The sequence below is a fragment of the Bombyx mandarina genome, chromosome 22, assembly GCF_030267445.1.
Source record: "Bombyx mandarina strain Sakado chromosome 22, ASM3026744v2".
In the NCBI taxonomy this organism is placed as follows: Eukaryota; Metazoa; Arthropoda; class Insecta; order Lepidoptera; family Bombycidae; genus Bombyx; species Bombyx mandarina.
Genome location: NC_143228.1, coordinates 2,189,280 through 2,205,054, shown reverse-complemented (window position 1 = coordinate 2,205,054; position 15,775 = coordinate 2,189,280). Strand labels below are relative to the sequence as shown.

Genomic DNA, 15,775 nt, shown 5'->3' with positions numbered 1-15,775 from the left:
TTTTGGAAATCGAATTATTCTTTTATTTATAAATTTCATTCCTGTTAACATTATCTTAAAGCTAACATAATTAAGATTGCATGTTGATATACTGAATAAATTAATCAATGATCAAATGTAATTAAAGCATCTGAACCAGCCAAAAGCAAACAAGTATAGTATTATAGGTAAGGTATATTAAACAGTACCTATAGGTAAATTTAAACAATGAATTTAGTCCGTATTGGTGCGCAACATGAAACTTCAGTAATGGGAAAATTGTGTGTCGATAGCACAGATCAGTAATGTTAAAAACTAACTTTTACCCACTGCTTCAATTGAGTTAATGTAGAAAAAATATATCCCTCTAAAATAGTATTTGTTATGAATATTTGACACAGTATAACTAGAAACATAAATCACAGCATTTATAATGTTAGTTCGAATTGTACGCGCTCCTCTAGATTTGATTACAAACTTTTGTCATAATTTCACGAAGCCTATTTCGGCTTTTCGGTTAATTTTGGCTCACCAAGTGCTCATTTCAGAGATTTAAAATGTTACACATAAAAAATATAGGTCGTTTAATATTATAGGTTACATGCGATTTATTTTCTGACATATTGTTTTAATACATTCAAATGGCGCAGCTCTTGCTGGTAAATGTTGTAAATGTTGAATAATATTCTTAAATTCGTTAAGTTTCTATTTTGATAATTTTTTTAAACGAAATATTCTTTAGATAAATATTTGCTAGATCTTTCTCAATTATATGTGAAGTAGCTAATTTCTACGGGTATAAAGGTCACCGGAAAGCATTAGCGTCCCAACCTGAATACACCGTTTCCCTCTAGAGATGAGATTAGGCTCAATTACATTAGAAATTTCAGAGCTACTTCAGCAGAAATATATAGGACAGTAGTATCGGTCCTTACAGGCTAAGAACCTGCTCAACCACTAAATTCGATATATACCTACTTTATAATTTTTTTTATGATCTATTTATTACTACAACAATGTTTCTAACACAATTTTTTATATAGAAGATAGGGATGACAGTATTACCTTAAACAAAAACACGGCCTTCGCAGGTGATTATGTAATAAACATTAAATTGTAAAGATAATTTTGTGAATAATATTAATTTTATATTTTATTAAACAAAAATATTACATTGAGATTAACGTCCCCAAAACTCAGATCATTAGGGAAGAGTTAAAAATAGTAGGTAATATCTTATTTCTATACAAATAGTATGGAATGACATATATATAAGTAGAATACAGACCTTGTCCAAACCTACAGACCGCATTTTTTTTCTTTCTATTCTATCAGGCCACAGACATCAAATCATAAAATCAAAACTATTCAGTATTTGATGATGAAAAATCTCTTTTTCCCAAAGTCCAGAGGTTATCAGGTAAAACTGTCATCCTCAACCCATTCATTAAAATTGTGAAAATTAGTATCTATTTTATGATTAAACAACATTCGCATGATGTGAACAGCGGTCATTTGATGGGCCACAGAGACATCAAACTTTTACAAAATTAATGTAAATGTATTTGTGGTATCCCTTTAAGTTATTTCAATAAAGTTTAAGATAAAGTATTTGTCACCATCCAAGCACATAGTCTAATGCTTTGGAAATGAGACCACTAGACTTCTGAGGGACTGGTGCTGAAGGTATTGGTGTTGGACATAGGGATCGGGCTCCAGTAGTTTGCCTGCAAATAAAAATGAAAGATAACAATAGCTGCTCTCAATGACAAGTTTTACAGAATAATATCTCAGGGTCCAAAGGCGTAGTGGTTACTGAAGCCAATACGCATCACAATAAGAATGCCATCACCCATCTTGCGACAAAAAGATAAGGTCTCATTATCTATATTAATATATAAATCTACAGTGGTTTTTACGGATGTTTCGTTATAACTACTGGACCATGCATCCGATTGACTTGAAACTTAGTATCTATGTAGAAAATACATGTACTTAATGGAAAGGCTAATATTTTAATAAGTGTTGGACTACCTAATAATAATGACAATAAATAATAATGTTAATTTTAAATGCCCAGCGAAGTAGGCGAGTACAGCTAGTACAATATAAAAGTAAACAGAGTCAATCACAAGTCAGAGCTTTAAGAACTAATGAAATAATAGATTAAAAATGATTCTGATATTCTTTATAGAGCACTGAGCATTATACACAAAAATAGTTCAGCAACTTCCAGATAATTTGGAGGTACTTAATGTTGGTATAGTATAAATAAACTACACAGAAGCGCAAAAATCTCCAATTTAACCTTAATAGTAATCTTTGATTATTTTTAACATAGTTAAACTGTAAATATTGTACCTTTCGGGTGACATAATTCCAGGACTAGTAAAAGATATTCGGGGTGGTTCCTTGCACTCAATTACTCCAACCATTACCCCTGGCAAGACTTGCCTTCCACTTAAAGCCATGGCTCTCTCTTTCTCTGCTCTTGTCGCGTACCTAATGTGGGCCCAGTTGCCTTGTGTAGGATACTGCTTGTCTATTGATATAAATTGTAAACAATTATAGTTTTGTGGACAAGAATAAATCACAATTATGAAAAAGAGATTAGATCATCATAACAATTATTTAAGCATTTATTTAGCAATATATGCAAATTAATACTGAAAAATAGGTAAGTATTAGAAAATTCAGATTACTTAATTTAAATAGAGTTTAATCAGCATTTCTAATGAAAGAAAACAATGATGATTGACATGAGCTAATCTTTTTTATATAATAAGAGTAAGAGTTAATAACATTCTAACCCAGAATAGCACCACAGTTGCTGAATCTTGCCAATACTGTATTAGCAGCATTAGGTGGAAACCCAAACACAGTCACCCAGTATTCATCTTGTTCTTGACAAATATCCTGCCATTGGGATAAAGATTGATTGTTAACAGACAGATCGATGTTGTTTCCATAGGAATTTTGTAACATCATATTATTTCCATAGCCAAGAAAACTGTGATCATTATACAATGATTTATTTACAGACGGCTCATTGCTTTTTATTGTGTCGAATAAGTCTTCAATGGGTGGACCATTCGGCTTAGTCGAGTAAGATATGTTGGGTGAAGTCGGAATATTGGTATATGTGCTTTGTTGGTTATACAGCGCTTGCTGGTGCATAGAGATGTTCTGACGGTATATTTTTTGATCTGGTGTTGATGTTTTACTAGGACTGGTAGGTGAACCTGCAAAAAAGATTACCTTTGACATTACTTATGTTTAAGTATTAATTTTCTAGCAATTACATGCCCATAAATGAATTAAAAGTTTTAGGAGTTAGACTACGCTTGAAGCTCAGATTGCTCGGTAAAGTCACTTGAATAGGTTATTCAGAATTTTACCCTAAAGCTACATGCTTAAAACGGTATTTGCAATGTGTGCTGTTCCCGGTATCTTATTATACATACCAAATGCTAGATTTCGTCCTTTAGTTGGGGACAAACTATTTGTTCTAGGTGTTGTTGGCGGATTTATTTCACCAAGCAGAAAAGGCGGTAAATACCCTACATTAGGGCTCCCTGAGGGCGAATGTGTAGGACTACCAAGTGTCATTGGTTCCATCTTTGTAAACCTTTTATATGTATATGATTTAGCTACCAAGTTTGCACGTTTAATTTCTTTTAACCGTAACGTTCCTACTTTTAATTTACTCAGAAGTCAAATTCTAGTTGACACTGACAGTTTGTAATTGTCGTTAAACTCATAGATAATAATTAATAAAAAAACAAGTATTACATAGCATACAAATACATTACATAAACTCAATGATATCTGTCTAAATAGTACATTATATCTGTATTCAATACTTTTTTCTAAATTATTCCAGCTTTTTTATTGGCCGTAAAGGAGTGAGTGAAGCTGTGAATTGTTCTATTCGGTAACGTTTATATACCACCAGTATTGGTTTTATCCTCTTTTTTTTCTTCTTCTTTCAGCCCATTTATGGGCATAGGCATCACACGAGCCTCGCCAGCGAGCGGTCCCGCACTACCTGCATCCGACGGATTTCCGCGAACCTCAGGAGGTCGTCGGTCCACCTTGTGCGAGGCCTAGCCACGCTACCTATTAGTCTTACCAATAGTTTTATATTCACGAAAGTGCATACATGTGAGAAAATGACACGAGATACATTTATGTGAATTTCCGGCTTCTTCCAAATTATAGTGCATTGAAATCATGGTATCGAGGGGTGAAAGGCTATTTCGTTTAAGCGACACTTTTAAAACTTTGCAGGAGAACCATTTAAGCTTAAAATTAGAAAAATAAAATGAAAAAACTTGTTATTTGCATGGTGTAAATATAATTGAAGTTCGATTAAAAACATCGAATTGTTGATACTAATTTAATATCAAATAAAATGGACCTTTAATTACAAAAATAAATGTCGCGTATTAAGCAAAATGTCGCTTAAACCTTTTACTCCTCAATATATTCCTACTTATTTACGGAGTGGTTTTTTCATTCCATTCAACCCTAGCAAAGTACTATCTCTTGTTATTTGTATCAATTAGTTGTATGCAATTGTATCATGCAACTTTTCAGCAGCGATATGGATTCCGTCAGGCTTATGTAAAGTATTTATATTATCCATAGCTATATTTTCATTGTATGCTCTCTTTGCCTATTAAATTGGACTAAACAAACGAAGCAACTACGCTAGATGTCAAATTAAATGTCAAATTGTCAAACAAATGAATATGGATTCTCGGGCTGCGAAGCTTGAGAATTATAATTTTGTTAATAAAAATGAATGTGATAAACCTCTTATTGATACTCCACAATGTACCCCAGCTAACAGTCACAACGTTGTTCATAAGTTGTTTAATAGGGAGGTAAGTTAGTATTTGTTAAAAATAAATACATGGTTAACTACTATGAGCCTAGCTTGATGCTTGACTTTTGATTTGTTTTTTTTTGTATTATTTATTTATACCACCACTATGAGGCTCTAAAACACTTAAAAAGAATCTGGTCAAACAATGGGAGCACGATCCAGAAGTTTTAAATTTGGTTCATTATCAAACGAGCATTATCGATAAATAGATCATATAAGAAGGCCCCAAAAATTGGATCGAAAAAATAAAAAAGTCTATTAATAATTTATGCATATACTTTCTTTTTTATATTCTATAAAAACAAAGACTTAAAAAATGTGATGTCTCACTATTAATACTTACTAAAATAATATTTTTTTTTTAATTCAATACTTATTTTAGCATGTATTTTGCTTGGTATTCGCAGGTCTTAGGCAATAAAATAAGGTGAAAAAAAATTAGGAAATGTTATTGGTTAAAGGGCAAAAACACTTAAATTGCTTAAGTTGACTAAAGACAAAAAAAATATACAACAATTAAGCATTAGTATCAATTGTTCTAGTTATTAAATTAAGCCAAAGTTATATATTTTTTAAGTAGATAATGGTTGTTATTTAAATTTAGAATCACACAATGATATACCTGACTTAAAAAATAACAAAAGAGATAAAATAGCATTTCATTATTTAAAATTTAGTTTTGGTCTGTTTGATAATCCTTGTACAGTTCTTATGAATTTATTCTGACCAGCCCAGTTATAATCTTTGCTCCTTTAAAGTTATTGATGAGGGTAATAAAATGGAATAATAAAAAAAAATCTACAATAGAATTTTAATGATTGATTTCTATATATATTACAGACTATGTATTTGTTTGTCTATCTAGATTATATGGCACAGTATTTATACCACTGCAAGTTCTTATAATTGTAATAAAATTTATTAAATGAGCTTAAAACTTGGAGGCTGGGAATAGTAGTAACTCTGAACTCCCCTCCACAGTGTTTTCCGAGCGCTATGACATGTCCTTCTTCAAACGAGGCTTGCGGAGAGTACTTTATGGTAGGCAGCCGCTTGGCTCTGCCCCTGGCATTGCTGACGTCCATGAGCGACGGTGACCACTTACCATCAGGTGGGCCGTACGCTCGTCTGCCTACAATAGCAATAAAAAAAAATATTTTGTTGCAATATTTGCATGGTGATGTTGTATTTTTATTAATTTGTTAAGAACACTTACAAATATGAACTTAACAGGAGTATAATAAATTAGGAGCTATGGGAGTTACCTAGTTTTAGGCACAATCTTTAAATTTATATTTGAGCTTAAATGCTTTACTGTAGAAATACAGTGGGTGAATTAGCAATAACCTCTACCACAATAGATATTTTTTGGAAGACTGGAAAACAGTAACAAGGCTTTGGAAATCTCTTTCAGATCTTAGGTTGTACATCAAGAAAATACAATGAAAGGAGTCGTAAAGTATTTGACAGAATTCCACCCCGACTAAGGTTCTGTCTTATGGATATTGTGCCAATGTCATATCTTAGGGAGCATGTGTTCATGGGATTTTCACAATGTGGACAGTTTTTACTCAGCTTTACATATAGCTGTAACTCACAAGTGTACTTCAGAGAAAGTTCGAAGTTTACGTAAGTTTTGTATAATATTATAGATTAAAAATAAATAAAAATGTTTTGTATTGTCTGTTTGATATTAATGCTGTACTTTTTACCACATATTTAGCAATTCGGGGGAAGCATGATGATATTTATAATTTTGTTTATACAGCCTTCACTTTCTTTTGTGGGTTCCTGGTCGAGTGGTCCGTCCAGTGCACAGTGTGCCTCTGTTTGGAGATGATAGCGTTGACAGTAAAGTTACCATATCAATGGCACAATGGAAGCATAACCCTGGTGTGCTTGTTGTTTATGGTATTGCGTAAGTTATCCTTTTAACATAATTTATATTGAAGGTATTATTTTGAAAGTGAAAATGTACAGGCCAATATTAAACTACTTATTGATTAAACCATAAAATTTGCATCTCTATGAGCAATAATATGCTGTGGATTCATTTAGGTAGACTCACTATGTATAAATAAAAATATGGAGTCTCATTATGATGTCATTTTAGGTAGACCATGGTAGCTACAATGGATTTTCCATAAACTCTAGAATACCTGTCGTAGCCCTCCATGACATAGGGTTAGACTACAATCCATGAAACTGTACTGTAACCTCAAGCCTAACCTTCACAGGCCCATTGTGTATGAGACCGGTGCCTACTTGTTGCTACCTGTTGAATCCAATGTGACCTAGCGTTCTTCAGTAGGTTGTCGGTTCATCTGGTAGAAGGTCGTCCCACACTACACTTGTCAGTACGTAGTTTCCACTCAAAAATATTTCTGCCTCTGAGATCTACATAACTATCTCATACATCTACATAATATTTTTTGTACAGGTACAGAAAATATTGGTGATGAATATTTTAGTTTACTTACTTTTTTTTACAGAGATTCATGCTCGGAACGATCCTACCTCAGTGTAATTGGTGTTCCTCGTTTAGGATGTAAGAAATGTGCAGCGTTTTCTAGAGATGAAGGTAAATAATATCTATCACCAATTATGTAATTACCTTCTTTCATTTTAGCAAAATTCATTAAAACATGTCTATCAAATGCTATTTTTAGAGTTGTTAATTTGTTGTTGATATACTGTACAAGATAATACTAAGTGTCCATACTATTGACATATATTACCAGCACCAAAAATTTTAAAGTATTTCATTTTTTCAGGTGATTTAAACTGGGGTAAAAGATGTCTGGAACACAACTTCGCCATTCACACAAAGTTCTTCTGCACATCAGATTCCAGCATGTACGAACCGGTGGTGCAACTGGCGTACTCCAATCAAATCATCATATACACCGATTTTATACACATACTCGAAATAGACTTTGTTAAACCGGACCAAGAAAGACATGAAGTAATTGAACACACAAAGTTTGCTTTGGATAGAGAAGAACTTAGTTCAATGGATACAAATCCTAGTACACCAGCATCAGATGTCTCTGCGGCCTTTCAATCTCCCAAATATCAGAATAACGTCGTTCAGAATATTTTAGCGGATTTCTCTGATTTAGAAATGGAACCGTATCAACTGTCTCGGCCGGTGCACGTGCCCGACGTCATGGGACAGGAGCTGTGCATCCAGGCCGCATCCATATCGCACCACCTAGTCGAGGAGTGGGAGGGCCCGTCGCCTTCCATACGGACCCTGATAAGTCCTCCGCTAAGGTCTCCGAGGCGACGTCCCGCAGAGAGCATGTCTAGGTTTAACGAAACCCACAGAATAAACGCTGAAAAGGCCTACGAGTTCGTCGAGGAGACCGAAACGAAGTGTGAGAAATTGAGTTTGTTCAGGAAACGGAGGCTAGCCGATAAGAAATACGAATTTTCGGAGGACAACAACGAGAACATTGTACCCTTCAGGGTGCTGCGGAGCAATAGGAAGTATTACATCGGCGCGACGGGCAGCAAGGGCGGCGTGAAGCGACCCAAGTCGCCGCCCGTGGAGAGCGTGGTGCTGAGGACCCACAACCAGATCAGCCGGCCCCCCTCCCCCGGCTGCGAGCTGAAGAACCCGGGCTTGTCTGCCCTGGAGTCGGATCACAATAGCGAATCGGAGTACAGAGTGATGGAGATGCTGGACGACGGCTCGCTGAAGACGGTGTCGGTGCACGACAACACGTCCAAAACGCTCTCCGACTGCCCCGTGAACGTCCACGACCCTTACCTAGTGCACTCCGGCAATTCGAAATGCAGCAAATTCTTTACGAGGTACTTTGTTGAGAGCGACGATGAAATCACTTCAATCCTCACAGATTCCGAAGGTGAGTTTCACATTTCTCAATACTGTGTTTTTTATTTTATAGCTTTGATGGGTGGGTCGAGCACACGGTCCACCTGGTGTTATAATGGTTGATTGATACAAATACAAGATATTATTATCACTTATAGAAGTACAACTTAATGAGGAGAGTGTACAGAGTACTGTACTGAGCTCAATGCAGTACTCTGTACAGTGGCTCATTTGTGGTCTTTAGATCCTCGCTCTGTCTAACAAAGGTGTTTCATAGTGTTAAATAGATCTATAATTATCATTAATATTTATTAAATTTATTATTGGTGGTAGGACCTCTTGTGGTCCACATGTCCATTTTTTATTTACCTAACTAATGCCTGATAGCTTAGTAGGCTATTCCCGCTATGCTTGGATATTATTCTCTGATTATCGTAAACGATACCAGGTGGGCTGTGAGCTCATCCCACCCATCTAAGCAATAAAAAAAAGCATGTCCCGCGTAATGTTGCCGCGGCATGTGCAGACGACTGCATGTCGGGGTACCACGTGGCGCTGCCGCTGGCGGCGCACGGCGCGGGGTACGCGGCGCTGCAGGGCGTGGGCGCGGCGGGCTGGGAGCGCGCGGCGCCGGCGCTGGCGGTGCGCGCGCAGCAACGCTCGCTCGACACGGAGCTGCTGTGCAACGAGGTGTGCGGCCGCCTGTGCAACATCAACGGCAAGAAGTTCATCTACTGCTTCGACTGGGGCTGCCACGTCATCGACGTCTGCCAGAGCAGCGGCTGTCTGTCCGGGGTCAGTCCGCACACCTTCTCACCTTTCAGTTTATTATACCAGACAATCCAGCGGCTAACCACTCTCTCTAAAGCCTACAGTTACGCGACGCGAATGTGGCCACTCTGCAAATGAGATAAAATAATGTTTAAAATAAATAATACTTTAAACGAACAAAATACCCCACGCTTTTTTTACAATATAATCATTTTTTCTTACACTATTTTTAATTCAAAATTCATATTTTTAATTTTTTTTTTTTCTCTTTTGTTATTTTTTTAAACTATTATTTATCATTCATTTTGTAGTTGAAATTAAATTTTTTTTAAATATTGAATTGTCATCGGTTCTTAATAAGTATAGCAAATTTCGAATTAATCCGACGTTTTGAAGGGGGTCAAAATCATGTTCAAAGATTCCGTTACAAACATACATACATATGTCTGAAGCTAATAAAAGTCTATTAAAAAAGGTGCACGTCACAACATGACGATGACACCATGACACTAGAACGACACAAAACACATTATTACTTACACAAAAACTTAAAATTTAAGCATTTACAAAGGGGATTGTAGATTTGATAGAGACGCTATAATGATAAAATCGCTTAAAGATATTAACACTGAATTAAAGTACATATACGGGCAAATTTCCAGTTGTGTGCGATGTGGCTGTGGGCGAGCGAGGAGGGCGGCGCGGCGGCGGCGTGCGCGCCGTGCCGGGACGCCAGCGCGGGCTGCCTGCTGCACCGCCACCAGTACGCCGCCGAGGTCAGCCCCGCCCCTGCACGTTTTATTTTTTATTTTTGTTTTATTGCCCTTATAGACAGACGAGCATACGGCCCACCTGATGGTGAGTGGTTACCGACGCCGGAACCTCTGGAACACTCATGCGTTGCTGCTTACTTGAGTCGATTGGGACGCGGTGCGCCATCTGAGAGGCTCCTATCCAATTAGAACAGCCCCATCACACTTCCCTGTGTAGAAACGGACTTCCCTGCTTTTAGGTACCCTAAACACCGGTCATCGTTCTCGTCGAACCTGTCGCTTGCGACGAAGGGCTCGGCGAGTAAATTAACCTACAGACAGCCCACTGACTTTCTCGCCAGATTTTCTCAGTGGGCCGTGTTTCCGATGCGGTGGTAAATTCTGCGCAGCACGGCTCTTGCTAGGGTTCGTGCTAGCAACAACGTCAGGTTTGAGTCCCGAAATGGTCTCTCAAGACCACCAGCTTAGGTAGGAAAAAAAAAACACCCGTATCCATAACCTATGCGCTTTCATTTAAACAGCGACTTTACGCTTTACCACATTCTATTAGATTTCGCCTGCCAGCGATGGCAACTCGATACATAATGAAGCATAATACTTTTCAGTGTTTGTTCGTGTGGGATCTAGTCAGCGGTGTGTACCGCACGGAGAGAGTCGCCATGGCGGAAGATTCGAGTCAAGAGGGATCTAGAGGTACAATATATTACAAAAAATTTAATCTTATCAACTTCCAAAATTCACATTAAATAATGGTGCTATCGCCCTGCCTATTTCTGCCGCGAAGTATGCATTTTAGCTTGAAAAACGGGATAGCTTTTGTACACTCGTGTTGTGATGTCTATGGGCTCCGGTAACCATTTAATACCAGGTGAGCCGCGAGCACGTGTACCCGTATAAGCAATAAAGTATGGAAGGTCTTATCGGGAATCTCTTAGATCTCGGACGTAGGAATGTAGACAAATTCCTCCGTTCACAATTATTGGCATAATGTTCTCACTGAGAGCAAACATTAGCTTGCACCTCCGGTGGCTTAGACACATAAGATGAGTAAATCTGTTGTGAGCGCGTACACAACCCGTGAAAACTTGATTTTTTATACTTTTCTCGTCGAGTTTGTCTCCCAACTATCCCATAGACACAACGGATCAACTCAGTGAGTTAATAGTATTTTTTCAGGTCGCTCGCTCCCAGTCGTAGTCAAGCCAGACTAGATCCCGGGGCTCTAGACAGATAAGCTGGATTGAACAAAGGGCTTTCATGGAAATTTGAATTTCAGTTTCAGGAGCGGACCGAGCGAGGGACCTTGCCAAAAAATTAGGTCCAATAAACATGCCGCCCGGAAACGAAAACAGACTGCTGACCACGCTGACGGGTATGATCGCCGCCGATACGTGATTATGTTCAAGTATATGTCCAATGGGATGCAGGGGGAATCAACTGAAACGCCTAGAATATATTATAAATTGACAAACAATATTATCTCAGCTGAGCATGAACCCTTGTCGTTTTAGAGAAAAAAAACTTGAATGATCTATTATTATGCTTGATTCTTTTTTTTTTGCTTGGATGGGTGGACGAGCTGACAGCCCAAACGAAACGCATTACTGCTTCACGGCAGAAATATGCAGGGTGCTGGTACCTACCCGCGCGGACTCACAAAAGGTCCTACCACTAGTTGATTTTAATAATGGTCATTCTGTACTCAATGTGCAACCTTGTGTGCAGGACGATCGTTGAAGAGGCTGACGGACGTAGACAACTGTATAGAGATCACGAAGAACCACCCCGATAGTTCCGAATCCGAGTCCGAGTCCGAAGAGGACAGCGACTACGACTGACTGCAGCACGGATACTCCTGAACGTTGTGCTTCTAGTGGCCGCCATCGAGATCGACAAGTGTCAACTTGGCAGCTCTGACTTTCGGAGCCCCAGGATGCTGGCCGACCGCATACTGCACTGGGATCTCATGGAATTTTAAATATAATAGACTTCTTGTCTTTTGTAAGAACTCACTATGATATATGTAACCACTGCTGTTGCAATACAATATTTTTGTTTTTATTATGAAAATAAACGAATATGCAGTGTCGTACGTAGATCTCGGAAATTGGGTACATATTATCTGAAAGCAATAATAATTTATTGACACGTAGCAATGTCGATGCTCCACATCATCGCAATAATATGGTTAACTCTTAAGTTTAATAGGTATGGATTCGTGTATTCGCCGACTATTTTAGAGTATTATGTATTACTCAACGACAGTTGTATTTAAAAATAAATCTCGACAGTAAAGTTTTTGTGTGCGGTACATTTACTTATGGTGCTTCTTTCGGATGTAGATCTTCTCCGTCGTTGAGCTCTATTTTATTTGAATGTTTCTTACTCATGTCAGTTTCGAAGTTTAATTTCTTCCCTACATTAATTTAAACTAGTTCAAATGGGATTGACGAAGTCCATTTGTGTGCATTTATACGTAAATAAAATTAAGATATTTTCTTTTAAATGATATTAATGTTGTATAATTATTAATCGGGAAGTTGGAATGAGACCCGTGACAGTGTGTATAATTTGGTACAAATGAATATTTCAACCTGACGGTCAGTTAAAACATGCGAACAATATTTACATGTTAAAAATATAATGGATATATTACAATAAAACTACATCACATCACATCACTAAATAATCTTATGAATCTGTACCAAATTATAATTGAATTTGTGACTTAGGCTCATGTAAGGTTGTGATTGTTTTTGTGTAAGTCTTTTCTATGAGAAGTGCCTCTGATATTCAATGCTCTTGTATATTTATTTTGTTTTTCAGTGTGTTTATTGCATTTAAGAGTTAAGTTGGATGAGTTATGCACTTTTAATGACCATGATCTTAGGCTTTGATATCGAAAATACCTGGCCTAATAGCCATACTGATATGAGATACAGCATGCCGTGAAGCAGTAATGCGTTTCGGTTTGCGTTTTTTCGGCAGCTGTTGTAACTATACTGAGACCATAGAACTTATATCTTAAGGTGGGTTGCGCATTTACGTTGTAAATGTCTATGGGCTCCAGTAACCATTTAACACCAGGTGGGCTGTGAGCTCGTCCACCCGTCTATAATAATAAATAATAATAATAAAATAAACCCACAATAAATAAATAAAAGCGATCGAACTGAGTCGAACTGCTTATGCCAGTAAAATTTTGATGAGGTTGTTTGGAAAATTACTCATCCATCTTACTTATTTTTGTTAAAGCAACCATTAGTTTCTTTTCCTTTAAAATATTCCTGAAGCTGTGGTTTAAATACAATCTAGACAATGAGCTTGTCTCATAGAAGTCACAGCATCACTACCACTAAATATCAAGTTGATTATGAGCTCATCTAAAGAAAATGGAATACCCATGAATGGAATGTTGGTCTGTTATAGATTTTAACTATTACCAGTCACCACTGTGTACAAAATATGTAAACATGATTTATTTTGTGTAATTCTATTTTTTGTTTATTTCAAGAGCTTTGTGAATGTATCAAGGCACATGTGTGTAACTTGCCATGGATTGTATTATATAAATATTAGTTAGGTTAGGTAATAAAATAAATAAGTCATTAATAATGTTTATTGTTTTACTTCCATCATATTAAATTGAATTATACAATAGTAGAAATATCACTAACATGCAGTGATTTTATATAGTCAAATTCTAATCTAAATCCTAAAATAATTATGACTAAAATTACACAACAATTAAACTGAATATTTTTTCAATAAACTATTTCTACTACAAACTACTACTCACATAGCTTAAAAATGAAAATTAAAAAGTTTATGAGATGATCATTTATTATATACTGTAATAATAATAATAATAAAACAATAACTTTTAAAGATCATTAATTAAATGAAATAAATAATTTTGTCTCCCTAATTATATTCTATATTAAATTACAATCACACAAGTTAAATTGTAATAGATCATTGAATTAGGGCATTGAATCAGCTGTGAAATAAGAATATATAACAATAAACTATTTCTGAAATATTTTAGTGAGGAGAAAAAGCTAATTTAAAGTTTTTTTCTACAAGATGTTAAAAGAAAAGTGTGATTATAATAAAAAACTTTTTTTGAAATTCAAAATATAAAATATTTTCTAGTCTCAGGTGAGATAGAATTTACATAAGGTAACAAGGTCACAAATTAAACATATCATCAATCTCAATGTCATTCTCAATGTAGGCTGGTCGCCTTATACCTCTTTCGTCCAGCAGGCAGTCATAGCAAAGTCTGTCAACTTCATCCCAGGACATTTTATCAAACTTCTCTTGAACAATCCTCAGAAGTTTGTTTGCAGTATTTGCAGCATCCTTGTCTGACATGCCTTGTCTTTTGTAATGCTTAAAGGATGCATCATAAAGTGATTCCGGTTTCTTCACAACCAAATTTAACTTAGTACCTTCTTTGATGTTAGGGTACATTTGTATAGTGTGATCATCCAGTAAAGTTCTACCGAGTAGTAGTAGTTTTTGTTGTTCGACAGGTATATGCAGCTTTCGTGCAACATGCCTTTTTAACTCTGATATGAGCATACTTGGATATATCTGAAAATAAAAAAATATTCTCATGGTTAAATCAACGATTTAAAGAGTAAATTTTACGCAACGCATTATGTCTTATGAACTTACATCTATTAAACATTCACCTCCCTGCAACTGCTTAACGGTTATTTTCATTTTGGAAATAATTTTGACGGTTTTAAAGTACTGCGTAACAGAAGAATCTGGTGTTTTTAACACCTAAGACGGCGAGAGACGAGGCTCAGGTACACCACGATCTCAACAACGACTTATGAATCAAGAATCAGTTCAAAGGATGAATGAACTTAAGCTCGTGTTGTCGGTGAATATCCGAAGTTAAACCGAAATAAATGACGGAGAATAATCTCAAAGAATTAGGGTCTTTAACAACACCAGGTCTTCGTAAATCTTGAATTGAGTTTATTGATTTTTTGGGTTTAAAGTGTATGAACTATGATTTTTTGTTCGGACAGGCAAAGGGAACAAAGCCCATAAGTCGAATCTATTGTCACATACAGGTACCAATTTTCCTAATGAAATACGTTTTTAACTCGTGGTTACGATGGCTTCCAGGATGAAGGAAAAATATCGTGTAATAAAACTCAAACCAAATGCTGAATGATAAAATTTTGCAGATTAAAAAACATAATTTTGTATGCCGTGTGCTTATTGTGGTAGTTTTCCAATTACAGCACTAGAGCACATTATGCGGCATAATGCTCAACGTTGAATGCTCCAACTACAGCAACGCTTCGCACAATCGAGCACTCTCAAAAGTACTGCTCTCGCGTGATACTCGCAATTCATACCGACTCAGTGAATTCATGACTCAGAAAATTGACAAATGTTTTTTCTATAAGTTGGCATTGATCGAAATTTTGTTTATATTATCGTTAGTAATATTATTTTATGTTGAAAAAAATTGTAAGGCTTTCGTTTCGTCGT

The 15,775-nt window shown here is 36.4% G+C and overlaps 3 protein-coding genes across 3 annotated transcripts; 1 reads left to right on the top strand and 2 right to left on the bottom strand.

The window, feature by feature from the left end:
• Window positions 1–3,845, bottom strand: Nup35 (nucleoporin 35). Its single transcript, XM_028169617.2, has 4 exons — window positions 3,444–3,845; window positions 2,790–3,221; window positions 2,341–2,521; window positions 1–1,706 (listed from the first exon to the last, which is right to left on the bottom strand). Exons 1-4 carry the CDS (start codon window positions 3,595–3,597, stop codon window positions 1,595–1,597), a joined length of 879 nt encoding a protein of 292 aa, XP_028025418.1. The 5' UTR covers window positions 3,598–3,845; the 3' UTR covers window positions 1–1,594.
• Window positions 3,846–4,701: 856 nt separating this feature from the next.
• Window positions 4,702–13,870, top strand: LOC114245576 (uncharacterized). The gene is made up of 10 exons (XM_028177838.2): window positions 4,702–4,868; window positions 6,285–6,499; window positions 6,639–6,788; window positions 7,363–7,451; window positions 7,645–8,742; window positions 9,238–9,506; window positions 10,145–10,258; window positions 10,861–10,948; window positions 11,532–11,627; window positions 11,981–13,870. Exons 1-10 carry the CDS (start codon window positions 4,728–4,730, stop codon window positions 12,091–12,093), a joined length of 2,373 nt encoding a protein of 790 aa, XP_028033639.2. The 5' UTR covers window positions 4,702–4,727; the 3' UTR covers window positions 12,094–13,870.
• LOC114245660 (ubiquitin-like protein 4A) lies at window positions 13,861–15,285 on the bottom strand. Its single transcript, XM_089737177.1, has 2 exons — window positions 14,939–15,285; window positions 13,861–14,854 (listed from the first exon to the last, which is right to left on the bottom strand). Exons 1-2 carry the CDS (start codon window positions 14,984–14,986, stop codon window positions 14,447–14,449), a joined length of 456 nt encoding a protein of 151 aa, XP_089593303.1. The 5' UTR covers window positions 14,987–15,285; the 3' UTR covers window positions 13,861–14,446.
• Window positions 15,286–15,775: the final 490 nt, after the last annotated feature.